This window comes from Enoplosus armatus, chromosome 10, assembly GCF_043641665.1.
Source record: "Enoplosus armatus isolate fEnoArm2 chromosome 10, fEnoArm2.hap1, whole genome shotgun sequence".
Lineage (NCBI taxonomy): Eukaryota > Metazoa > Chordata > Actinopteri > Centrarchiformes > Enoplosidae > Enoplosus > Enoplosus armatus.
Window position 1 is genome coordinate 18,025,492 of NC_092189.1, and position 27,576 is coordinate 18,053,067.

General features: G+C 40.0%; 2 protein-coding genes across 2 annotated transcripts; one reads left to right on the plus strand and one right to left on the minus strand.

The window, feature by feature from the left end:
- The first annotated feature begins 1,433 nt into the window (after window positions 1–1,433).
- Window positions 1,434–12,144, plus strand: gpc2 (glypican 2). Its single transcript, XM_070913584.1, has 11 exons — window positions 1,434–1,611; window positions 3,359–3,517; window positions 4,764–4,898; window positions 6,133–6,308; window positions 6,420–6,500; window positions 7,186–7,351; window positions 8,127–8,257; window positions 9,388–9,534; window positions 10,546–10,682; window positions 11,542–11,714; window positions 11,867–12,144. The coding sequence occupies exons 1-11, from the start codon at window positions 1,434–1,436 to the stop codon at window positions 12,142–12,144; spliced, it is 1,761 nt and encodes a 586-aa protein (XP_070769685.1).
- Window positions 12,145–14,942: 2,798 nt separating this feature from the next.
- On the minus strand, window positions 14,943–24,172 carry LOC139291527 (integrin alpha-6-like). The gene is made up of 25 exons (XM_070913583.1): window positions 23,958–24,172; window positions 23,744–23,865; window positions 23,254–23,333; window positions 22,907–23,177; window positions 22,341–22,460; window positions 21,942–22,155; window positions 20,954–21,150; window positions 20,263–20,351; window positions 20,044–20,171; window positions 19,406–19,495; window positions 19,246–19,310; window positions 18,647–18,792; window positions 18,406–18,552; window positions 18,123–18,244; window positions 17,846–18,002; window positions 17,589–17,672; window positions 17,429–17,508; window positions 17,256–17,330; window positions 16,889–16,991; window positions 16,617–16,793; window positions 16,422–16,523; window positions 16,195–16,305; window positions 15,898–16,002; window positions 15,561–15,686; window positions 14,943–15,029 (listed from the first exon to the last, which is right to left on the minus strand). The coding sequence occupies exons 1-25, from the start codon at window positions 24,170–24,172 to the stop codon at window positions 14,943–14,945; spliced, it is 3,213 nt and encodes a 1,070-aa protein (XP_070769684.1).
- Between the last annotated feature and the right edge of the window lie 3,404 nt (window positions 24,173–27,576).

Consider the following 27,576-nt stretch of genomic DNA (forward strand, 5'->3'; position numbering starts at 1 on the left):
TTTAACTATTGCTGAATATATGAATATGACAATACACCTGTAAAATATCTGCAGTTAATTTGCTTTACCCTCATTATGGCTATTTCTTGGATAATTTTCTATATTTACTGTCATATATTGTTGTGTTTCAGTGTATAATCTTTCAGTCCGTCTGTCCAGTTTTTAGGACCCTGAGGTGGTTGGCTCAGCTGCTCCCCGCCCCGCCACCGCAGGCTCCTCACCCTTCTCTCCCCTGTTGCTGCGCCTCTGCACGGTCCATTGTTCTGTGTTTGATAGGCTATGACCAGAGTCAAACCAGCCAGCGTGAAACACACAACTTCTGGTCCAAACCTTCAAAATAAAATAGCATGCATTATTACACAAAAATAATGCAAACTGCAAGATCAAACAAGTTGTATATTTTGCTCAACAGTATCAGAAACCCTTTCTATACAGACCATATACTGTACTTGCTAGAATGACTTAATTACTAAAACATTCTCATATGGCTCCAAATAGCCTGCCAGTTTTTGCTTAAAACACGTTTAAACAGAGACCAATCTTCTGAAACTTGAATGGAAATATGTCAATGTCTTACTTAAAAATAATACATATACCTTTCACACCGAGGCAATAATCCAGGAAAAACCCATGCTTGCGTTTGGTGTTAATAGGTCGACACAGGTTATCCAACCGAGCTCCATGACAGACATGAAATCTGTTCTAGGCTACTAAAATGCAAAACTATCTGAACATGATTTTGTTATCTTTTCATGGTTGATCCTCCAATATAAAAAACAATGAAATGAACAATACATAAAAAATGAAAGAGGCTTAAAACTTTGTTTGCCGCAGCCTTTTATTAAATTAAATTATTTGTGACGACTAATTAATATCATACAGCACTGTAATTTTTAATTTTCTTGTTACTTAGTTTTCATGTTTACAAAACCTGTTTATAAGTGTGTTGTATCTTGTCTCAACATCTTTTCCTGGCTAATACAAAGCTCTTTGACTTGCCTTGTTCGAATAAAGAAAGCTATAGAAATAACTTGCTTTTATTTTGAAAAAAGTAAAATTTCCGGTGTTCTTCTGCCAACTCATGTACGCTTGACACAGTTTGGCTTTCGGATGAGGATGAGGGACGGGAGTGCCCCATTCACACAGCCTTAACATCTACGTACAACAGTGGATCTCCCAGGAAGGACAAATTAAGTGGACACGGTCGATGGAAACATATGCGTGATATAAAAACCACCCCGGATGCATCTATTCATATCGGAGAAAACTATGACTGTTTTAAACGACTGACGATTTGGGATACTGTTACTCTTTTTACTTTTGCGTGCATCTAAACCGGCCATTCATTCATATATAAAAAAAAAAAAAAAAGTGCTGCACCCGTCTGGTTTTATATCAACAAGCCCTCTCCCCTGCTGTCTTTTTCTGAGAGGATGGATACCCGGCTATCTTTCCCCAGGTACCCGCTGCTGGTGCTGCTCTGCACGGTCTGTGCACTGTCGGGGACCCGGAGCCCCGTGGCTGCTGCGGGGAGGAGCTGCGCCGACACCCGGCAGGTGTACGCGGAGAAGGGGTACAGCACAGGCACCGCACCGCTGACTCAAATCTCCGGTAAGACTCTGCATCTTGCTTGCGGTGGCGATAAACTACACAATCATACAGTTTTGGGACTTATGCAGTACAGTCCCACCGTCATCTGTTAAGAAGTGTGCTTAATTCAAGTTTAAAATTAAATTTACATGTCGCAGCAGACATGTGGGTGCGTCAGCATGCTCTAGTTTGTCTCTACAGGGATTAAAAAAAAAAAAAAAAACCCACTACATTAAGGTCACTATAAACCCTCTGATCACCACCGCAGACACACCACTAATCATTAAGGTAACATTAGGAATATCAAAAATACCTTTCAATAACAAACACACTACAGGTCTCGGCAGGAAAGTGATGTCTAAAACTCACTAATAAACACCAGAGATACAATGTACGAATATCATTGGTGAGTTTTCCTCAAGAGAAATAACGCCGGGTGGTTTAAAACAAATTACACCCGCCCCCTCCTCCCCCTGTGCTGTTTAAATAGGATGATTAAGGGGATGAGCAAATTGCCAACACCGGTGCAACAAAGAACCTCGCCCCTAATTAGTCTTTGCCTACTGGCCCACTGTTAAATCCCTGCATATACCCATAGGCTCTGTTCACTGGTGATAATCTTATCTGCTGAATGAAAAGATATCATATGGATAACAAACAGTTGGATAATTTGTTTTGGTGAGGGAGTGGGACAGAGGAGAGGAGGAGAGAGGGCAGGAGATTTTAGGTGGAAATTTGTTTAAATGTGAATGTCTGACAAAGTGTTGGGAGCAAATGATGGAGCACTTGAGTGTCTGGAAAATGTAGCCTACTTCTCAGAGGTTCAGCTTTGCATGTAAATCAGTGAGAGAATGACTGTGTGTGTGTGTGTGTGTGTGTGTGTGTGTGTGTGTGTGTGTGTGTGTGTTAACCCCATACAGACAGACCTGGAGCATCCACTAAAAAAAATGTATGAGTAAAATGTATGTTTGCAAAATTGCAGACCATGCAGATATCTTGTGTGTGAGGATTTACTTTGTGGCAATTCAGCTCTGTGTGTGTGAGTCACTGAGAGAACTGCAATATTGATTGATTTTGTGTGTGTGTGTGTTGGGCTATCACTGCCTGAGTCTTCTTGGCTCACTGTCCCGTGGGCCAGGGGAGCAGATGGCAGGGAGAGCGAAGGATGAAGAGAGGCAGTTTAGAAATGGAAATAGAGGGATGAGAGAGGGCTAATAGTGAGACACACAGAGAGAACAAAAGAGGCAGAGGGGAACATCAGCAAGGGTGGAGTTGGGAATGGGACTTTCCACTGTATTAACAGCAGTAATATTCATGTTGGATGTAAAATTATAGAAACAAAGAATTCAAACCTTTTCCACATTCAGAGTGCTGTTTTTTTTCTCCTTCTCCCCTGGTTGTCGTTTGCATATCATTACCTCTGACATATCAAAGACCCAACCTGAGCTGACAAAGAAAGACAGATTGAAGCTGAATAATTCATGCAGGGAAATTACAATTTTCTATCACACCCTTATCTTTGATAAGATTTCCCCATAGTAACTGAACAGACTGATGAGTGGAGAAATTGACTCTCTCACCAAAAACATCTGCTTTGACCTGATAATAGACCTACTGATGTTATCGAGAATAGGCTCTGGTTTTTGTTGAGGTGTTGATAATAACTTTAAAGCAAAGCAAAAGCATATACTTTCACATTATACATAAACATGTGATCGATGATGACCTTTCTGTCTTTTCTGGCCTGGTTTTACCTCTGGTCTTCCAGGTGAGCACCTGCGGCTCTGTCCTCAGGACTACACCTGCTGCTCCAGTCAGATGGAGGAGACGCTGGCCCTCCAGAGCGAGAGGGACTTCCTCAAAGCCGTCGAAGAGAACAGCCAGTTCCTTTTGACTACTTTTACCCAGAGACACCGCAGGTTTGATGGTGAGAGGCTGACTCAGAGGCTTGTACATTTATTAATCATGTTTGGGGACATAATCTGGTTTGAAATTGGTTAAAAATCCCTCTTCTTGTAGCCACAGTGGGTGCACTTGAAGGAAAAAGATTGCACTCATCTTCTCCTCATCTCACCCTCCCTATCTACAGAGTTAGAGGCGATGAGTGACAGCTGATTATAAACTTATTTAGAATCTCCGCCTGCACAGTTCCTCTCACATAGTCAGATATCTGAGCCATAAAATTTGACTTTGGAAGCTAAAAGCACAGCAATGCGTACATACTGCAGAGATCCTAGCATGGTTTAATCAACACACAAGAACTGCTGAAATTAAAGAGGTACCTCAGCAACTTTAAAGTTAGGGGACTCACAAGAGACAGATTATAAAAATAATAAAATGATAATGGTCACAATTGAAGCAGCAGAGGAAGATATAGCCTGACTTTTAGTCCCTGGTATGGCTTAAGCTCCAGAAACAATGGATCCTACATTTCCCATAATGCAGCTTGATAGCATCTTTAATTGGACCCTTTCTGCCTTCTAAATGTCCACATTTTTTAAACTCCATACCTCCTTTGTAAGCAGAACTTCTGTTAAAAATTTCTAGTCGCAAGCCTGGCTGAGGCAACCCTGATGACATCACTATGACTTCATCAATGTTATCATCTCAGACTTTTGAGCACCCCCCCAGAGCCACAGACGACATTATAAAAGAGTTTTCACAGGCTGAGTAGGACTAAACATGGCCAGTAAACTGACCTTCATGTGTAAAAATCGGTGGAGTGCCCCTTTAAACAACAGTATGGGAAATCTTCCTAGACAGCTTTAGTGACTGTATTTCAGAGAATTCAGCCCACGCTGTCTCAAAATCTGTATGTATGGCTGCAGGTTTGTAGCAACCACAGCATAGTGCTGAATTTACACGTTCTCCTCCTACCTGCTGTGGACTGCTATCACCTTTTTTCCCCCTCCTCATCCCTTTTATATAATGTACGTGATGAATCATTTAAAGACGCTGAAGGAGTGGGAGACTGCATATGAGTCCTAAACAGTACATGTTGTTACACTCATTTACCAGTGTGCAGGATCTGATATAACTGTCCAATGAGCTGTTAATCGTGGAGGGGAGGGGGTGACCGAGCACCTACGTATGTAGGAACCTGGCTGAGATATCAGAGCAAAAGAAGGTGTTTGACAGATTAATATCTAATATCGTTTCCTGTCTCTGTGCAGAGTTCTTCAGAGAGCTTATAGACTTGTCAGAGAAGTCCATGAACCAGATGTTTACCAAGACCTACGGCCGGCTCTTCACCCAGAATGCACACGTCTTCCAGGAGCTGTTTGTGGAGCTGCGCAGATATTACTCTGGTTAGTTTAAGCACTTTATCCACCTCACCTCAGTCTTGTGTATTCAGGTGGTCTAATGGTCTTTGCAAAGTGATACCAGTCGGGTTGAATTTGCCACATAAAACAGTTAAATCAGGGGCGTCCTGGTGGTTTAGTGGTCTAAGATGCATACCATGTAATAGCCATGATCATAGCCTTGATGTTTCCTCTCTATCTCTACTCTGAACTACCAAATAATGCAAAATGCCTAAAAAATCTGATCTGAATTGACGTGATAAAATAAACCCCATCCATGTTTTATTGCATTCTGTTCAAATTAAATGCTGACAACCACATTTTAAGCCAAATTAATTAATTAACCTAACACAACCAAATTATTCAGGCAAGCAACCTTACTTTTGTAGTCTACACGTGCCTCCATCACCACCACGAGGAATGAATAAATGCAGAGAAGTAGTCTGGTTAAAGTTGGTAAAAATGGTAAAGTAGCCTGGTTAAGAGCTATGATGATTTCTTGTTGCACTGGCACTAGTTTAGTGTAGTTTTATCAGTCCACATCCCTGCTGTGGTAAATCTACAGCTGCTCTGGACAGCAGAAAAGAGGCAGTATTGTCTTTTGAGGAGAACTGAAATGTCAAGAAGAGTTGGACAAAAAATAGAGAGAGAGAATTGGAATCCCGCGGATGACTGTTTCTATTTCTGTTCCGCATCGCACCGTTTTGGCATGACGCTCGCTGGCGAGTCTATCTGCAGGCTGTTGCTGCTTAGTCAACCTCTCTTTGTCTGCCAAACAGCATGTATGGCCAATTTGAGGCCGTATAGTAGACTACAGATTGGAGAGTTGCATATTCAGAATCTGTCTGCCAGTTGACTAATGCACAGAGACTGACGAGCACCCAAATTTAAAGGAAGAAATAAATGAGGAAAAATAGTTACCTTTATATTTTTACATGCTTGTTGTCTGTCAGATTATATGTTATATGTTAAATAAAAAAAGTAGCACCATCAGACCACGGCAAATTCCTTGTAATGTATGTTACTTGGCAATAATTTTCTGATTCTGATTCTGATAATGCAGACGATATAGACATCAAAGGAGCAAAAAAACATTGTTAAAAGCCCACTTCGGGCCTCTGGAACAACATACATCCACTCTGCTGAAATGCCCCCTAATACGATGCTCTTTTTTTCAGAAACCCCTTCAGAAACATGATTTTTAGATGCTGTATGCCGACAGTTGCTCATTTGTCCACAGGGGGCAGTGTAAGTCTGTCAGAGGTTCTCTCAGACTTCTGGTCCAGACTGGTGGAGCGAGTCTTCTCTCTGGTTAACCCCCAGTATCAGTTTAGTGAGGACTACCTGGAGTGTGTCAGCAAACATGCCGAACAGCTGCAGCCGTTTGGGGATGTGCCTCGCAAACTGCGCGTACAAGTAAGTGGCTTGTGATGAAACATATTAACATATGCTTTGATTTCCAGTTGTGCAGATTGATTATGATCAATTGACTAATCTTAGCATGTTCTCTTTCCTTTTTAAATTCAGGTGTCAAGGGCTTTCATTGCAGCCCGAGCACTATCTCAGGGCTTGGCTACTGGTCGGGATATTGTTAACAAAGCAACTAAGGTGAGTTGCTCCTTTATACTGGTGTCTGGTCTGCTGTTGGCAAGATTTTTATGTAAAGAATTGTACCCTCTCTAGCCTAAAGTTTTCCTTTATAATGATATATATCTTCATTTATACAGCCCCAAAAACGGAAGTCTATAACCAGCACAGAGTGAACGTTTTATTCTGGACTCAATGAAATGAGATCATTTATGCAGGGCTGCATCTAAAGATTTTCATTATCGATTATTTTTCAGATTTATTGTTTTGTCCATAAAATGCCCAGAAAGTAGTGACAAATATCCTTTATAATTTCCCAGAGGCCAAGGTGACATATTGCTTGTTGAATCTGACCAATAGTCAAACCCAAAGGATATTCAGTTTATCATCATATATGACAAAGAAAAGCATCAAATCCTCGCGTTTGAGAAGCTGGAAACAGGAAATCTGTAGCATTTTTGCTTGAAAAATATCTAAAATGATTTATCAATTATCAAAGCAGTTGCAGATTAATTTTCTGTTGATCAACTAATCTATGAATCAACTAATCATTTCAGCTCTACCTTTGTCTCTCAAAGGTCTCCAACAGTGGATGACTCTCGTAACAGCCAACATGTGGAGTTCCCTGATGTATCTTTAGAGTTAATGTTAGCGTTGTATTTATTCTTCTCGCCTGAACTCTTCGACCCGCTGTTTCTTCTCTCAGCTGACTGCAGATTCAGAGTGTGTGCGTGGGCTGATGCGTCAGTGGTACTGCCCCCTGTGCCGAGGCATGCCCTCCCTGCGGCCCTGCCACTCCCTGTGCCTTAACGTGATGAAGGGCTGCTTAGCCAATCAGGGCGACCTGGACACGGAATGGAACAATTTCATTGGTGGGTGAGGGTAGGATGAACAATACATCCTAATTTACTGTTGTTGTTTACGTAGCTGCCGGGTCCAGTGCATGACACTTATATAATTGTTTGGATTTGGTATATTATGTATTTCAAAGAGCCACAACACCTTCAGTTTCTATTATATTAATGCTTGGACAATGACATTTAAAAGCATTTTGAGTTATTATCATTATTAGCATAGAGCATACCTAAAAGTAGACTCCTTTTATTGCTCCTGTGTCACTTATTTACTTTCACTCCCCCCCCCCCAATGAATTCCTCCGCCATTAATCATTCATGCTTCTCTGCTCCTTCACAATTGATCTGTCTTCCTACATTTCCTTTCCCCTTTCATCCAAATCATCCCTATGTTCCTTCCTTTTTTTTCTTTTCATGTGCAGTGCTTACTCTTACCTTTCATCACTCAATTCATGTGTAATGCACCCAAACCCATTTTACCCTCATGTACCCTTTTCTCCAACCACCATTCTTCTCCTTGTTTTTCAGTTGTCTTTATATGATGTTGGCTTTCTTCCTGATCTTACAGTCCTGTAACCTGAACGCCTCCTACACAGATTTAAATCAAATCTTTTCAGCTGGTGAGCCAGTCAGAGATTCTAGATACAGGGGACCATTGTCTTGATGTTTATAAGAGTCTAGAGTTTTTTCTTTGCGTGTAATACCAGACAATGAGAACTTGGGTGAATGTAGTCACAGCCAACTTTATCACCCTGCCATCTCTATTTCTGTATCTCCCTCTGTCCTCTATCAGATGCTCTTTACCAGGTTTCAGACAAACTGGAGGGGCCGTTCAACATGGAGCTTGCAGCCGACTCCATCTCTGTAAAAGTGTCGGAGGCCATCATGCACATGCAGGAAAACAGTGTCAGCATCTCCACTAAGGCAAGGAAGAGGGCACGAGGATGGGGGAAATGAAAGGGGAAATAAGATAGACATTGTATTCTTTCCCAGAATTTTGCAGACTAGCTGTCTAAAAAAACAGTGCACTTCTAGTATTTATGGGACCTTTGTGAGTGCATATGGATAATCTACAGTCTTAAAAAAAACACTTTTACAAGGCAAAGCTATAATCTTGATTGTTGTTCAATTTTAATCTTCCTAATGAGACTGCATGCAGTAAAAAAAGACAGAAATTAGAATTAGAGAGCACGACAGCCTGACAGTATGATTAAAACATGGCATGCGTCCCAGCAGCTAATCCACCAGAGAGACACCCACATCTCGTTAGAAACCGAAAAGCTCCTGGGTTGTGGTAGCAGTGCTTTAAGGAACAGGCAGCTTTATGTGTTTGCTGTCTTTCACTAACAGAGTGTGATTGTGGAGGTTATGGAGAACCATTTCAATAACTTTATATTGCAAGTTTCCAGTTTAGTTGCAACATTTTTGTGTGGACACTGGTTTTCTTTGCTAGGTTATGATTTGGAAACCTCACTCAATCCCTTCCTCAGCTTTGATTTGCCACAGTAACACTGAGGTTAGTTTAGAAAACAGCCCAGGCCCTTGCATTTCTGGGTGGTATCCCAGAGAGCGTAATATAACATCCAGATTAAAACATTTTGATGCAACGATTTCTCTGTAGACCCGTTCTTGGGGTGTCGCCAAGGGCCATTCAGAGAAATGTTAAAATTCCATCTATTTTTTGGGGGGTTATTTTTATACCTTTCTTAGAGATTTTGACAGTTGAGAGATGACAGGAAATGAGGAGAGAGAGAGAAACAACAAAGGAGAGAGAGAGAAACAACAAAGGTCAATTATTGCTAAATGAATTAGATGGTTACAAAGCAGTTTGAAGAGTGAGTGCAATTAAAAAAAGTACATTTACAACACTTTATCACAAGCTATGTCCTGGAGACCAGAGACTATTTGTGCAAGAATATCCAAGGTTGAACATTTCCTTAAATTATCACATAGCAGTGGAAATGAAAACGTCATGAAAATGGTGATTTATTAAGATTATGAAAATGCTCGTTACTCAGCTGTTTACACCTGCATTGCTTTGTTGTTAACCTCAGGTGTTCCAAGGTTGTGGAAGCCCCAGGCCAGCTCCAGGACGGTCCAAACGCTCACCCAAAGAGTCAGGGGGCAACAGGAGGCCCTTCCGCACCTACAGCCCTGAGGAGAAACCCACCACTGCTGCAGGCACTAACCTGGACCGACTGGTGAGGAAGAAACAGACCCTGTGTAACCTTGGTGTAGTAGCTACTCATCCATTGATATTTATTAATATAGGTAATTTAAAACAGTTTGCACCTGCATTAATGGATGTTTTGGTCATGTAGGAACAGCACAGCAAGCTCCAAACACAACATTGACATATCATCTTATAAAGGCGAACCTCTTAGCAAACATTGGTTATTACGTATCCAGCAGACACAGAGCAACATTAGCATTCATTTGAAACCGCCATGTAACCGTTTGGTGTTGGGCAGGTAGCGTACAGTGGGTAAAAACAACACTAGTGAGGGCAATGAGAATGAACCAAAACATTACAGTTGCGGGCCAGAAAACCAAAACAATGAGCTGAAAGACGCTGAAACTCTCAATAAAGTTGAGGGAAACTGTAGTTAGGTGATAATTATCTGTGGGTTCATCACCCCAGGCGACTCTTTTCACATTCCACATGGTAATTTGACCCATCGTTTATATGGAAATAATAATTTGTGCAGCTTAAAGTATTCATAAATACATGTTAAATAAAATGTTGATTTGTGGTTGAGTGTGATTTCAATATATTATGTTGAAACTGCAATTAAGAATGTCAATGTTTGTACTGTGCATGCGTCAGGATTCAGACAGCAACTGAGCAGAAAGCAAAGCGAGGATGAACAGCAGCAAAATAAGTCCACGCTTGGCACAAGAAACTAATAATACAGAGTGCAGCGGTCAGAGCCCAGACAGTATTCCTCTGGTCTTGCAAAATAGAAGTGTTGGAAAATAAATGAAACCAAGAGCAGAGGAGGGAGAAAGAGGATAGTAGGTATTCACATTTATTTATAAAGCATGAAAGACGTGGTTTGAGAACTGACCCAGAAACAGTGTCATGTCAGTTTTTGACATTGCCCAACGTCAGCACTGCAGCTTCAATATGCTTCCTCCAGCCAGCCATACCAAACAAGGATGCTTTAAAACCAGGTCTGAGTCATAACCAATTTCTTTCCGCCCCCGTGCAGGTTACCGAGCTGAAGGAGCGACTGCGGCCCATGCGTGGCTTCTGGGTGTCCCTCCCACACACCATCTGCAACGATGAGAAGATGGCTACCGACGTCACTAATGAGGACCGCTGCTGGAACGGGCAGACCCGGGGGAGGTGAGCGAGATCAGAGTGGATGTGTGGAGGGAGGGGTCCGGTAGAGGTGGAGAGGAAGAGGGAGTGAGCGATGGTGCAGCGGTGGAAGGATGCAACAGATGGAACTGAGTTTATTTAATTTAGCCAACACCAGTCACCCACATGCTCTCTGCGTGGGTCTGCTTGCTTTTATGTACACAGATACGGCCTGACACCATGTATCTCGGCGTGATCTGGAGACACTGTGCAGTCCTGTGTGTGAGTGTGTGTGTTGTGAGAGAGACACACACAGAGAGGACAACAAGTCTGCATAATGGATGATTTTGTGTCTATGATGTCACTGTCATAATCTTAGTTTAGTGTGTTAGCATGCTAACATTTGCTAGCGCACTGAACACAAAGTACAACTGAGGCTGCTACAATTCATCCTGAGGGGGACATGAATGTTTAGACAACTACTGGATGGCTCATTCAGGCTCATTCATTCAGTCAACCTCATTGTGGCGCTAAAGGAAAAGTCAGTAGGATTCATTGTCTGTGGACCATGAATGTCTGCTAAAAGATTTCACTCAAATTTGTCTCAAAACAGTTGAGACCTTTCATTGTGGGCCAAAGACATGGCATCCCTAGAGTTGAGCTGTTAGCTTATGAAAGAATAACATGCAGTTCAAGTTTCTGAACATAGCCAATTAATGCAGTGAAGATGGTCATTGCAGAAATATACTATGTACACTTGTGTGATACTCATTAATTTAGTTTTACCTCCCTGCTGCCATTTGATTCCACACTTTGTGAAGTTTCAAGCTTTGAAAAGATCTGTGCTTGTGTGCATCCAGGTGTGTGTTTTGGTACATGAATGCCTCTGCGTGTGCACACACAGGTACCTCCCGGATGTGACAGGCGACGGGCTGGTCAGCCAGATCAACAACCCCGAGGTGGAAGTGGACATTGCCAAGCCAGATGTGAGGACCAGACAGCTGATCATGGAGCTGAGGGTGGTGACCAACAAACTGAAACACGCTCAGAGCGGACAGGACATGGACTTCATGGACAGTCAGTCTATACATTTGTGGGAGTATTAAGTGATGTATTATCTATATGTGTGATTTGTAGGACTTTTAACACCACCGATAAAACTTATCCTCTTAATTTGTATGCACTTTATTTCCGTTCATCAGACAGAAATCTCCCTTTCTTTGTTCCAGGTGAGGAGGGCAGTGGCTCAGGGGGTGGAGATCAAGGTGAAAGGTACAATGATGATTGGCCAGGCTATGGGCCTTACTCTCCCCCCTACAACAAACCCCCTCGTAATCCCGCCGCCAACCCAGCAAAGCCGCCTCGAGTCCGAGAAAGAAACGGGTCCAAGTGGAATAGAAACAACGGCCACGGACGGGTCAGATCTGCGACCAGCCAGCTCTCTTTCTCCCTGGTTCCTTTGTTGTCTTTGCCTTTCATGGTCACTATTGCCCCCATGTGGAGATAGCTGGTTACTACAGTCTGGAGGTAGAGTTTTTCTGTCATGCTGGAGTCTCAAGCACATTATGAAGAAAAAAAAAGTAATTCCATTTGGTTACACCAGCAGAAAAAAAGATAAAACAGGCTAGCAATAATCAAAAACCTGTTTATGGCACAAAATAGATAAATTAAAGTGAATATTTTTCCTACTGCCCAAGCCACAAAAGAGGCATTACCAGGCATTGATGATTACTGAATACTTAATTAATAAGTACTGCCATTTTTTTTAGTGCCCTTGGTGAGATGTTTGACCTGTTGGAGTGTTCATGCTGAATGGTGTGCGGTGCTGGAGCATTTAAATCTTGGGGGTGAAAGAGAAACAAAACGTACTACAACAGCAAATGAATTAGCAGCATGTTTGGGTGATGGAGCTCGTGGTCTGTGAGATGGTGGCAGCCAGTTGTCACGTAGTCTCAGTGAGCAGCCAATTTGATCCGAGTGCGTTTGTTTGCTGCCTTTCTCGTGAAATTAAGTTAATTAATTTCATTGATCTTGGTTTCAGTCCAGTTGTGGTTCATTTTGTATTGTATTTGTATTAAGATTCAATTTACTCGCTTAATTGAACCTCCGTGTTTTGGCTTGGAGATGAAAAAAGTCAACAGTATGACTCTTGGGCTTATTTTGAATGTACCTAAAAGCTCAAATTAATTTGCGGTTACTTGTGATGACAAGGGGTTAATTAATGTAATATATTGATGTTTTTAATTTATTTGTAATATAACATTTCATTGTTCTTGTTGTTGTTATGATTTTTAAGGCAAGGGTTGAGAGTTTCTATCTTTTAAAAGAGGTGTTCGTCTTTAACTTTCTCTGGTATAAAAAAGGAAAAATCAAGTTGTATTCATGAATACTATTGGGCCAGAAGACCAGCTATAGTTTTTTTCTGGTGTTTTTAGCCTTAACCAGAGATTGTTAAGGAGCAATGTGTGTGAATGTGTGTGTGTTTGTATGATGGTTTTATATTGTTTGTTGAATGTTCTGGTTTCGAGGTTCTGAGGTCATGTTGAAAAGATGCTGGGATGTTTTTTAATACTTCGCTTTTCTACTTATTTTTCCTAAAAAGCAACAAAAGATGATGAAACGGTGAGCGAGCTTGTGATGTGATGTAAAATCGGATTGAATGTTGACGGAAAGACAAATTCCGTCATGAAATGAGAGACAATGGCTCTTAATTTTCATACGCTGAATGTGTTTTGACAAAGATAAAATCAAAGAATATTCAAGAAGGAAAAACAACAACTTGTTCGGAGTGGTCATCCATGGACAGAGAGGAGGAGGAGAGTGAACTGAAAGGATTAGTTTGACATTTTGGGAAATGCGCTTATTCACAGTTAGATGAGAAGATTGATACTACTCACATGTTTGTATGGCAAATGTGAAGCTGCAGCCAGCAGCTGGTTAGCTTAGCATAGCATAACAAGACTGGAAATAGGGGTAAACAGCTAGCCTGGATTTGTCCAAAGATAACAAAATTTGCCCACCAGCTGCTTTTTAAAGCTCACTAGTTAATATATTGTATTAATTAGTTCAATCTGTAAAAAAAAAAAGAAGAAGTGTAAAAACGATATTGTGGATTATGTGCCGGACTATTTCTTGGCTGCGAGCGGCGGAGACTCCAGGAAATTACTGGTCTGACTTCCATAAAACTGCAAATTGTTGATTTTGTACTTTGGTTTTTGTACAAATGAACCAAACTAGATACAATACGTGTTAATTAGTGAGCTTTAGAGGTGCTGGTTAACCAGGCTAGCTGTTTGTTTTTTTTGGTAAGCTAAGCTAACCAGCCAGAAAGCAAATAAACATATTTTTCAAAATGTTGAACTATTTCTTAAAGACGATGGAAGTCGATTGGACTTGGACGGGATCCTGAAAGAGAACAGAGATGCAGATGGAGAATATAAAAAGAATGTATAGAAGCTGTGAAAGGACATTTTTCTGTTGAATGATTTGTGAATTTCACTTGGTTGTAACAGAAGTACACTTCTAGTCAGATGGGCTATTGTACCTGTACAATACAAAAAAAAATAGCAAGAGAAGGGTTTCATTTTAAAATTTTGCCAAAAATATTTACTTTACTATCTTTAATCACTTATGACAAAGATGTTTTCATCTTCTAAAGCGGCGCTCCTTTATAAAGAGAGGTATAAAGTTTGGTGTCTAATTGATTTTTTAGTCAAATTAAATTTTTGAATGAAACCCTTCAAAGTTGATAGGGGCCATGCACAAGACTTCACCACAAACACAGTATTAACTTGCACAACTATGACTGAAAAAACAGTATTTCACAGTATTTCTAAAGCAACAGTATTGTAATCGTATGTGCTTTCGATGATCAGCAGTCAGATTAGGATGTGGTGGCTGCAATATTTCCATTGAATTTCAGGTGAATTGTTCTTTAGTGCAACCTCCCATCCATTCCCACTACTCGCACATTCCTTTATGGTGAAAGTATAGCACAACTTTTTTCATGTTGTTGTAACAGTTTTTTTTGGTATCAAACGAGTGATATTTTCTGCTTCATTAAAAAAAACTCAAGAAAACTTTGTTGTTTCTTTTTCTTTTATTTTTCACAAAAGCAGCAACTAAAAAAGAAACAGTATCTGTATTTCAGTTCATTTGAGTTAAAATACACTACAGTATAAAGAAAAAAAAACTTGTCCTATCATCAGGTAATTCTGCACTAGTAGTAGATATTTATACCAGAATCGAACCCTTTACATCTTGTGTCTCATACCACTGAGGCACAGACTCCCCTGTGTTTTCCTTTCAGCCTGTAAGGTGAGCAGTCTCTGTGTTTGGATCTCCTCCATGTGAGGGCTTCTTGGTCTGAGCGAGACAGTTGATGCATCCACGCTGACAAGGACAGAAAACATAAGACAACACAGTCAATACAAAACATTGACGGACTACATTTATTGACGCAGTGCACAAAAAAAAGTTAGTGAAAGGTAAAGTCAAGTAATTCATAATGCATTCTCAATATACAATACATGTATACAATTCTTATCCTTTTCATGTTACAAGGCAATCAATGTATTTCACAATGTTTTGTATGTATCATTAGTGAAATTCAATGTTATTATTTTGCAGTTGACTCAGAAGAAACAGATTGTGAATATAAAGCATTGAGTTCTGTATAATTTCAGACTAATGTATCACTTTTATTGAAGGCCTTGTAATATTATGATTGCATACTTTAGCATGGATGCAGAAATGAGATCATAATTGAACAATCAGCTAATTCAAAACAGACATCTGGATCAATGAAATGAGAGAAGAAATACAACAATCTTTAGTGCCTGGATACATGGAATAGCAGTATCATCTTAGCAATCAGTTCTCAAAAACAAAACAAACACATAATAGATTGATTTTATTTGTTACCTTCCACAACAAGAAGCCAAGAACTGCCAACAACAGGAGCAATGCAATGACCGTCAGCAAGATTATCCACCAGGCAACTTTGGTGAAATATTCAGCCTTTCTCTCAAAGAACACTGTCAGTTTTACCTGTGGACAATGATTTCATAAGGGGGGGGGGGGGGGGGTTATCAACAGGTGAGTAATCCACAAACTCAGAATTACCAAATTTCAGTCTGCATGAGAAGACCACTGTTACTGTTATTACACTGACAATTGAAATAATTAAAAAAGGTAGATATGTTCTCCAACACAACATATGTTTGCCAACAAGCAATTTAACAAAATCTTATGGTTTTACCTTTGTCCCAGGCTTCTCCGGTTTAAGTCCAATGTTCTCTGGAGAGTGTGTTAAACTGAGAGTAGCATCCACAACAACGTCTAGGTAGTTCAAAGAGCTGTAATCCTAAATGGGGAGAGGCAAAATAATCGAGTGAGTGGTGGTGCACTTTGTTGGAGAGGCAATAAAAGAGCCACAAAGCTAAAAGACAGTTTTAATAATTATTGGAAAACAAGATCTTAAAGCATCAAAACTGAAGCATTTTTCATCACATGCTCCAAACATATGAGAGGAAAGCATTTTACAGAAGTTAAACACCTCCGTAAAAGTGGTGTTCCAGAGGCGAGAATGCAGAACCATCACTGCAGTACTGTCCAAACCCAGCAGAGGGCAGCGTATCTCCACACACTTCAGTCCATCCGAGCAGGTCTGAAAGGGAGGACAACAGGCTCACACGGGACATTTCACATCCAACAGATTCACAGAGGAGAAGGTGCTGACCTCCTCTAGCCTCCTAACTCTCGTAACAGACACATTTTTCTTACCAAGGTTTTGTATTTCCTTCTTTTTGGAAGAAATGGGAATCCATCAGTAGAGAGGGCTTCATGTTCGGCTTCACGTCTTTTCCTGGAGGTGTCATGCCAACCCTTGATACCAAACATGATCAGGTTAGAGGTGTTTATTACAGGCATTGCTCAAATTCTGAACAATAAAACAGAAAAGGTACAGGTATTTATTACCTTTGCATGTTTCAGTGGGTTGACCTCGTGTTCAGGTGAGCAGGGTACAGACTGTACACCTTTACTGCTGATCTGGGTCAAGTACAGAAGCCATTTTCCTACAGAGTTCTCCTTTGGCCAGAGGATGTTTAGTGATGCATTGGCGAAAGATTTCAGTGGTCTGCCCAAATTTGTTATCTATTAGAAAAATAAGACAGAACAGTTTCCTTTGACCCGTTTAAAAAAGCAATCTAATGCTTTTTACAGTAAGAAAGTGACAAATGATGGCTCACCCTGAATTCATATTGAACCGGAGTTCCAATTTCATCCACTGACTTTATGGCGCTCTCACCCCTCAAGTTTTCACCAAGTGACACTTGAGAAGGCCTGGCTAGTCTGACAAACAAAGATAGACCTTCTTTGACTTTTTCATGCATCTTCCCAAAGCATTCAAAACTATTTTCCAGCCTGAATTTATTCCTAATGGCCTTTTAAAAATCACTTTGTTCATTTTATTGCAACAAAAAAAAAGTGGCATTCTCCACTTAAAAATAACATAGATGAAAAAATAAATGCTGGGTAAAATGACAATTAAAACAACAAACAATAATAGTAAATAACACAATTCAAAAGGCAATAAAAAGAACAATCAGTTCCTACCCATATACTTGCAGCTCCAGCACAAAAACCACTTTGGCTAATGCCTCAACTGGATGTATGGTCTGTACACTTGTCCTACATCGCAGGAATAACAGAACATGTTTATTCATAATCATGTACAGTCCAGTGATCAATAACTGGTGCCAGTTTCCACTCTTTTCAGTCCTACTTACGTTTCAAGTTGCAGGGTGACGTTGACGTCTTTTGTACTCAGTGAGATGCCGGACGTTGTGAGTATGACATAAAACGTTACCTGAAGGGAACCAAAAAGTCATGATACAATAGATGCATATGGTGATACACACATGGAGGAAACTGAGCAGTGCTACTCACTTCTGCATCTCTGCGGAGTGGGTTTCCCAGTTCACAGTCTATTACTGTTCCTTTGTCATTGGCTGTACAACTCACTTGCGTTTCCTGTAGAGAAATATGTCCGTATTGGAATAAAAACATAGTGTTTCGGTAATCTTGACAAAAACCTCCTGCATCCACCACAGTACCTTTTCCTTATTGGCTGATATTTCACAGTAGTCACACTAATAAACATTTTTACATATTGTTCTTCCACCACAGAGTACTTGTATACCTACTGATGCTGCACTGTAGACAATAGAAGAGTAATGAAGAGTATCTGGGAGCATGATGACTGAGTGGCTCTGGTGTGCGGCGTCCCCGTCCCTGTTAGTCACAGTGATCTCCAAAGCTATGCCTTCATCAGAAGGAGTGATGACTGCAACGCCATCCTCTCTAAAGACATGACATAACCACAGATGAGTCTGAGTTTAATCACATGTATTACTCTGTCTATGGACCCAAGATTGTTACCTAGTTTTGTTTTTGAGTTTGGTTTTACCTTTTTTGCCTTACCTGGCCAGTGATTTGAAAACATCCTGATTATTCTGTGTTTTTCTGGAACAGAACTTGTACTGTAACTCTAGGTTACTTTGGCAAATGTTGTCGCTGACACATCCCTTGTTTACCAAGATAATCTGTGAAAAACAGAGTATAAATAGTTTCTTAACATTTCTCAAACTTTTTAAAACTTCGAAGCTCTCACAATTTTTTACACAGTTTCATGCTCACAGATTCAAAGACAAAGAGGTATACAGACAGATAAAGACACATGTATATATACACACTCATACTATACCTCTGAGAAAGTGCTCTTTTGCTGGAACAGGTTTAGGACGGGAGTAACGTCGGGCAGATCTGCACTCGTCCTCGTTGTCTGACTGGAGCTCCACAGAGACACAGTGAAAGAGACAGGGATGCTGTGCAGCCTGTCCTTGATATCACGCTGGAAAAAGAAGAGTGTTATTTTGTTTTAATGTGTGCAGTCTGTTGTTTGATGGGTCTCTCTAAAAAAGGAACATTGCACAATGAAGCGGTACCAGAAGTCGGAGTTTGATGTCAGTACAGATTTCTCTCTTCTGTCCAGGCAGCTCTAGCTTTCCTCGAGATGAACCTAGAAAATCCACTCTGGGAGGATTTCCCGCTTTTCTCCTCTCAGCATCAGCCTCAAAAGTGTAGTTGAGCACTGTGAAGGAATAAGATTACATCCACTGATACTTACACTGATCCACGTACCCGCTGTTGAGATTGCTCACAACTACTACAAACTACTCTTCTATTCTTCTACTCTTCTAATATTAAAGCTGCTTCTACTATTACTGCCACTACTTCAGCATCTACTGCCAGTAGGCTGCTAATATTAGTGCAACTAATAACTATATGTTTATGCTATTTTAGGTATTTTAATTCTAAATTCAAGTATGTCTAAAGTATCTTTTTTCGTCACTGGTCTAGTCTGTGTCACTTTGTCAACCAAGAATCCAACTAGCTGTAGGCTTTGACTTCATGGTATATCCATAAATGTACTTTCAAAAGCATATACATTATATATGTTACAAAGACATTAAATGCCACAAAATATAAGGAGTGAAAAACCTTACATTCAGTTTGAAGAATATCTGACAATACAGAAACTTACTCAGTTTAGGGTTGAATGATGCTGGATGTGCTGTGTAGGTAGCGCACGCCCGAACTGCAAAATAACTTAATAACAGAAGTTTGTGAAAAGACACGCTGGATCAGAAGCCAATAAGCCTGCAGTTGCTTCATGTTGGTGTCTGTGTTTTTGTACATCTCACCATGTATGTTTATCACATTGTTCCTTTGTGATGTTTATTTCATTTGGTGTAACCTTCAGAGAGCTGCCGACATTAACCACTGGCCTTGATCTGAAACAGAGACAACAGATACATTCACTGCTTTGAGATTTGTTATGATAAGACGTAACAGTTGTAAGAAACATGAAAACGAGTTAAATAGTGAAAATAATGTATTTTGGCTCTGATACAACACAATGAAACTTTGTGGATATTACATTGCATTGCAGTGATGCCAATAATGTTTATTCATATAGCTTGATAGAGTCTACACAGTGCTACTACCATGATGGCCTAATACAAGAAAAGATACATAAATAATTCAAAAAACTTAAAAATCAAGTAAATATTGGGAAAAAGTTCAAGGAAAAGATGTCAAAGTACATTTGAACAAGAAACAAGCAAAGAAAAAAGAATTAAAAAAAAGTCTGTAAATCTGTTCTGGGCTACATTTAACCTGTTTAACAGTTTCATTATGTTTGAATCAACACCAACATATCTACAGATTTCATAAAACATTTTGATTGAAATAGGCATCTGCTGCACTGAAAGAATAACGATAACAATTCAAACTGATTTCTCTTTATCTCCAAGTGTTTGTTCTGTAGCTGTAAAATTACCTGTAAACAAAGACAGAATCCGAGAGAGATCCCACAGCCAAATCAGGGTACTGATTGTTATCCATGTCCAAGTTGCCAGACAGAGAATATCCAAACAGAGTAACTGTTTTGGATCCGGATGAGAGAACCTGAAGAAGCCAAAACAACGAGAATGTAATTTCAAGGTCTGTCTTTGCTGTCTGAATATTGACTTTTTCATAACGAGCCCCACAACCTCACCTGCGCAGCCTTTTTGTTGATGCCTTCTGATGAGCCATAGTAAAGGTATACTCGACCAGAACCATCGTACGGTGCCCCCACTGCAATATCTGTCAACCATTTTGACAAAGTGGGGAAACAACATAAATTGGAGACAAAGATATTTGTAAACCAGTGTATCTCACATTTCCTTAAAGTCTGTTTTGAGTCACAAATTCATAAAGTAACTACACTAAAGTATACTTAACATTTGTGTGAGGTTTTTAAAGCTTTAAAGTGAAACTATGAACCTTTTGATAGAAGAAATGAGAGATCCGTGCTCTTAAAAATTCATAAACAATAAAATGCTCACTTGCTCAACTCAGTACACTCTACACAAACTAACAGTTTTGCTAATGCAGCCTTAACTTGGTCTGATATGACCAGTAGCTTATGGTGAGTAATGCTAGCTGATGTTAACAAACTTTATATGGATACTGGCTGTACAGCCCACTTGTGCTACTATTGCATTAAGTTAGTATTAGTTAGTTAGTATTTACCATTATCCTGTAATTGCCACTTGTGGCCACAGAGGCCGCTGTTCAGCAAAGGTTACATGATCTCACTTTAAAATGTCTGCTAGAAAAAGTGAGTTTTTTAAATTAAAACAAGTATATTTTCTAACCGTCACTTTTGACAGTGCACGATATATTTGATATTAAAATGACACAACCTCCATAACCATCTTGATTGACGTCTCCTATGTTTTCCACAGCGAGGCCAAACATGGACTCTTTGTGTCCAAGAAGTTGTGTTGGAACAATCTCCTCCCAGTTTTTGCCTTTGTTGTTGATATAGATGTAGGCTGCTCCTCCAACAAAACCATCTTTAACAAAGAACTCCGGTGCTCCGACAGCAAGGTCCTCCCACCTGCTCATACCAGAAGAACCCAATACAAGAACAACACTTACAACAGTCTCATAATGAATATAACACAAACAGGGAGCCATGTTTGCTTTGGCAGAATGATTAAGCAGTGATATGAATTGTGTACTAAAGGTTCTGTCATGTAGATTGTGTGCCTGTGTGTACAATTCACAATGCCAACATGACAAATAAGGTAGTTACACATGTTTTTTAAGACCACAAGTCATGAAGGAGGAAATGTTTATTCCTCAATACCAAAGAGGAATGAACAAAATTATTAGAGATAAGTTTTATATGTTTCATGTATAATTTTTTAGCCTTACTAGTATGGCTAAAAATATAAATTTGACACTCCACACAGAAGAACAGGTCATGGAATGACCTGCAAACTGATTGTTAGATGTTTGGGACGTAAAATTCACATTTTGTTCAGTGCTAAAATAAAGTGCCCAAAGGGTGAATCCTCTGGTCAGTAAATTTCATGATAAGCTGCCAAGTAGATGTGGATATTGTATTGATATGGTAATGCTATGTAGAAGGTCATGGGGTCACCAAAACTAATGATTCATCCGGATTAGAGACCATTACATCAGATAAAAGGTCACAAAGCAAATAAATCATGAGGAAACATTCTCATTCTAGACAGCTGTTATCATTGGATTGTATATTGAACCAAAGTGAAACAATTACGGACTGACCAATTTAAAGATTGTCTTAATTATGGCACCTGTTTATGTCATGCAAATTAAGTATTTGAATAGATTTCTAGACATTGAGTTCTAAAATAAACCTACCCGTCACCATTGAGATCCACCACGGCCACATCGTAGCCAAAGGAGGAGGCCAGGCCCGGACCAGAGAGGACTAACTCCACAGACAAATTTCTCTGTGCCACAGGGTCTGCCTTCAGAAATGCCACCTGGCCACTGTAACCTCCTCTGGGGGCTCCTGATACAATGGTCAGCTCACCCTTCCTGGTGAGGGCCATACCAGAGTCAATGGAGAATCCTGGAGGACAGAAAATGAAGTTTCGCCTCATAAAAGGAATAAAGATCGACTTTTAGAGTATTTCTAAATACTTAAAAGAGCATTTCTTACTACTGACAAACACATTTCCATTTCTAGTATTTCATTAATCATTGGATACATGAAACTTACTACCCTAACTGACTCAGAACAGACCAGAAACTGACCCAGGAAGCTGTTCCTCTGCAGAGGAATGAGTTTCGGGTTAAATTGGTCAATATCCCCGGTCTCACGAGGGCCTTCACTGTAGACGTCCAGGTTGTCCAAGAGCTCCATTCGTACGATTCCTTTAAAGAGCATCACATGAGAAAACAAAACAGAATAACAAAACTTAAAATGCTGCATCATGTCGAAACAAGAATAAACATTTTATCTTGGGAAACATGCAGGATTTTAATGTTTGCTTTAGCATGTGATTGTGGGCCAAAACAACCAAGAAATGATCGAAATAATGTAGACTAAATAAGTGCATTTATAGTATATTGTAATGTTATGTTAAATAAAATATTGCTTAGACTTCAGGCAAAAAACACCTGACAAATTACTATTTACTACTGTTTTAGCCACATTTGTTAAAAACTATGTACCCGGCAGTTTTAGGATTTTTTTTAGCCTTAACAGATTTAAATTTTCTTTCTTAAAATGCAATAAAAGATGGAGTAAAATATAAAATGAAGCTCATTTCTGTCATGACCAAAGGTATGATGATGTGCCGCTCTAAGTTTTATTTTACCTTTCCACAGGTACGCTCCTGGCGCTCCAAATAACAGAGATTTGTTGTCCTTTGCAAAAGATGCTCCATGACCCTGTTGGCAGTATGCGAACCACTCATGGTCCTTTTGACGTCTGGTTAGGTGTTCTAAGTCACAAACTACCCTCCTCCACGTCCTCTCTTCCTTCCCGACCTGCAGGTCATCTCCTAAGAGGTAACACTGACCCGTCACCAGGCGAGAGACATTAAGACTTGGGCTCGGGCTCCAGTGCTGGTATCGATGAGCACAAGTCTAAAAGGGAAGGATGATGAAATAACTTTCGACTGATTCTTTTAAAAACGCTTTAAATGTGGAGTGTTCGGCTTACCATTACATTTTTACCAGGACCTTGACTCGTCACTCTGACTCCCATCCACTGGTTGTTTATGCCTTTACTGTCGAGGAACTCTAGAAGAATAAACAAGTAGTCAGTAGAATTACATTCATTAGAAGTACTCAGATCTTTTACTTTTACAAAAAGTACCCTGGACTGATCATATTATATTATATGATATATGGCCTTGTTGGATTGTTAACACTGATGCATCAATGTGTAAACAGCATTTTATTGTAGTAGGTGGGCGAGGTGGAGCTAGTTGTGTGCTGTCACACAAAAATGTATTTATTTTTCAGATTTTTCTCTAATCTCTGAGTAAAAAGAACAATGTTTCCTTTATATTATGATTGTAAAATAGCATAAAATGAATATGCTTTAGTAAAGTGCATGTAGCTCAAACTTGTAGTCCACTTTCCACCACTGATAACGTCGCATTAACTCATTACACTCATACAATCTGAGACAAAACAGGCAAACAAACCTTCATTATCAAACTCAATGGGCTGACAGCGCTCGGATGTTGTGGCCAGATCACACTGGTAAACAACGCCTGTAACATTCACTTGGTTCTGATGTTTTGATCGTGGTGCTCCTACCAGCAGTCTGGGGGAAAAAACGTCACGTGGTAAGACACAGACAATTTGATTTCATTTACTCAAACTTGAATTTAAATAATATATAAATAATAAACTCACAGGTTCTTTCTGACAGGGTTCAGCTGCTGGTGGAAGGCAACAGAAAATCCAAACAGGCTTCCTGGATCTCCATTTCTCTGCAGCACATTCTGGGTGTCCAGATTGAAAGCTGCAACATTAAGGGTCTGGAGGTGCAAGACACTCCACAGATACACCATGTGCCAATACTTTATCATGATTTTGTTGATAAAAATGTACAATCTGCTCTGTCTCATGCAGTGGCTGCACTCTCTGAGAGCGCAGAGGGAGTTGTAAACCCTTACAGAAAAGGGATTGGCCCTAGCAGGTGCTAACTGGCTCACAAACAGGGTGTGGTGATTAGAAATTTATCTTCATAGTAACAAAGCTCTACTGTTCAACATTATGAGCTGATAACTGTAGTTAATATTAACCAAATTCTGCTTTAATGAGAATCAAACGTGAGACACACCCCGTGTCGAGTGTCCTGAGAGTCCATAATAGAAAGTTAGAAGAGGTCATGTTGTGACTTTCGCTGGCTCTGCAAAAAGCAGCACCAAAGAGTCAACATGCACATGGCTGAATATACAGAGAACTTGTCCTCGTTATTTACTCGTCATTCTCCTCTGTGAGATTTATGGTTACTCATGACGTCTTGTTCAGCAACACACGGCTATTCATTCACACCTGAGAACTACCTTAAAGCACTCCCATTGCCATTAAACAACAGTCAATTTATTAATTCAGTAGTTTAGGTATGTAAGAAAAATTGTCACTTTCCATGTCTAATTTAAAGACGTATACCTCCCTGCCAACGCAGGGATCATGCATGCCATACCTTACATACTTGGAAGTATGTTCAGTGTTACTTTGATAGTTTCATTTTGTCACTGCAATTTATAAAAAATAATTCTGCAGCTTCTCGTGCAGACAATATACATTAGCCTGGATTTTCTTGTTTTTTTTAACTGAGCGAAAGTCTTCATTGCATTTTCAAACAATATTTAAAAGAACAAAAAAAAGGTTAAATGAGCCCCGAATACCATGTTTTTGACTTGATGTGTTGCTGTTCATTGAAGGAATAGCAAAGACCAGGTTTCCAAGTGTAAAAACAATTACGTTTATTAAAAAAGACGGTGGTGTCAGAGAGGAAGATGCTGTCCAAGCTATGGGTCATCTTGGACAATGTCTCACATCCTCTCCATAATGTGGTGGCCAGGCACAAGAGCACCTTCAGTGGGAGACTCATTCCACCCAAATGTACAACAGAGCGCCACAGGAAATCATTCCTGCCTGTGGCCGTCAAACTGTTCAACTCCTCCCTCTGAGTGTCAGACAAGAAGCAGACTGAAAATCTGGACCTACTTCACCTGTTCATATACTACCTCACTATTTATTCTTTAAATGTCAGTGCAATACATATATACTCATACGCAACAGTACAATACATATATATATATATATACATACATACATATACATTGTTATTATATATATATTTTTACTTTTATTTTTCACTTAAATATTGTAAATGTGTATATTTTCTATTTTTTTTTTTCTTATTTTTGTACATACTCTCATTTCTAAATGTATATTACTTTCTACTCTTGAATGGGAGCACCGGTGCTGTATAATTTCCCCTCGGGGATCAATAAAGTATTTCTGAAAGTTTCAAAGTATGCTAAACACTAAATGATTAAAATTGATAAAAACAGAACACTATTGAAAATGGACTTTTAAAGAGCTGGTGGGTTTATATGTAAACTGCAGAGATTGTGTGTACAGCAGCTGCTGACCAGGGTGAGGGTCAGCTCTCACCTGGGCCAAAATGCAGCATCTCCTACATACCTTTGTCATCTGTCACAAACAACCAAGGGAAGACATTCAAATTTCAACCAACCAATGCATTAAAAAAATAAAAGTAGCTCAGAGGAGGAGTGTAAGTTTCAGCCTGATATATACAGTCATGGAAAAAATTATTAGACCACCCTTGTTTTCTTCAATTTCTTGTTCATTTTAATGCCTGGTACCACTAAAGGTATATTACCTGAAGAATACAATGAACACGACAAAAAATGCAGCTGATTACATAATACTTTATGTCCTATTTGACATGCTTAAGCTTAATTGTATTCCCAGGGTATATAAGAGGCCATTTCATGTCATAAGCAGCACTGCACATGCAAAGGCCTGGAGTGGTTTCCTGCTTACATTCAAGCCGTAGCACAACTCAGAAGTTGTCAGCTTTCACATAATGCCTAAAACAAAAGAATTATGTGAAGCCACAAAGGCAGCCATCTTGGCACTGCTGGAAATTGGCATGAGTGAGAGACAGGTAGCCAAAAAACTGAAGATCTCCAAGACAGCCGTTCATTACACCAAGAAAAAACAAACCGAACATGGTACTACCAAATTGCTAGCAGGAAACGTCTTTCTACCCCACGAGATGACCGTGCACTCATCCGTTCCTGTGTCAGGAATCGTCGTCAGACCTCCAGGGACCTTAAAAATGAGTGGGCACTGTCGAGAAATGTGACTTGTTCGGCAAGGACAGTTCGAAACCGACTTCTTGAAGCTGGTCTGAAGTCACACAGGGCATCAACGAAAGGCAGAGGAAGGCCCGTTTACTCTTTGCTAGGGATCACAAGGATTGGACTGTTGATGATTGGGCTAAGGTTCTCTTCAGTGATGAATCCAATTTTGAGTTGATGCCCACTCCAGCCAACTTACTGGTTAGGAGGAAGCCTGGAGAAGCCTACAAACCAGACTGTCTTGCCCCTACAGTAAAACATGGGGGTGGATCAGTGATGATCTGGGGTTGTTTCAGTATGGGTGGAACAGGGCAAATGCAATTGTGTGAAGGGCGAATGAACCAGGTCATGTACAGGGCTACTCTTGAAAACAGTCTTCTTCCATCAGCTGGAAAACTCTTTCCTGCCTCGAATGACTGGATTTTCCAACAAGACAATGCCCCTTGCCACACGGCAAGGTCAGTTAAAGCCTGGATGGAGAACCAGAACATTCAAACCATGCCTTGGCCTGCTCAATCACCAGATCTAAATCCAATGGAAAACCTGTGGAAAATCATCAAACTCAAAATGGAGAACCACAAGCCCAAAAACAAAGCAAATTTGTTTGAATTTGTGCAACAGGAATGGGCTGCTGTGACAGCAGAACAATGTCAGAAGCTGGTGGAGAGCATGCCAAGACGCATGGCTGCAGTCATCAAAAACAATGGTTATGCAATCAAGTACTAACTCCTGTGTGTATCATGTGACTAAAACAGACAGAAAAGAAAACATGGAATGCCTAAAAGCACTGTTTTTGGCAGTACAATGCCATAGCTATTGATGCAAGAACTTAAGTGATTTTGGTTATTATCAAGAAAACCATGGAAAATGGCTAGATATCAGCTCTTAAATTAAAGTCTTATGAGCTATTTTTGTTGTTATAATTATATTTGTCCAAACAAATGTACCTTTAGTGGTACCAGGCATTAAAATGAACAAGAAATTGAAGAAAACAAGGGTGGTCTAATAATTTTTTCCATGACTGTATATACACAGTAGGGGAACATAAGGAGCTACACCTGGTGCCTATGGGAGCCTAATCAGACTTAAGGTGGACTGACCTTTAAGGTGGACCAGCTAACCCCGCGTAA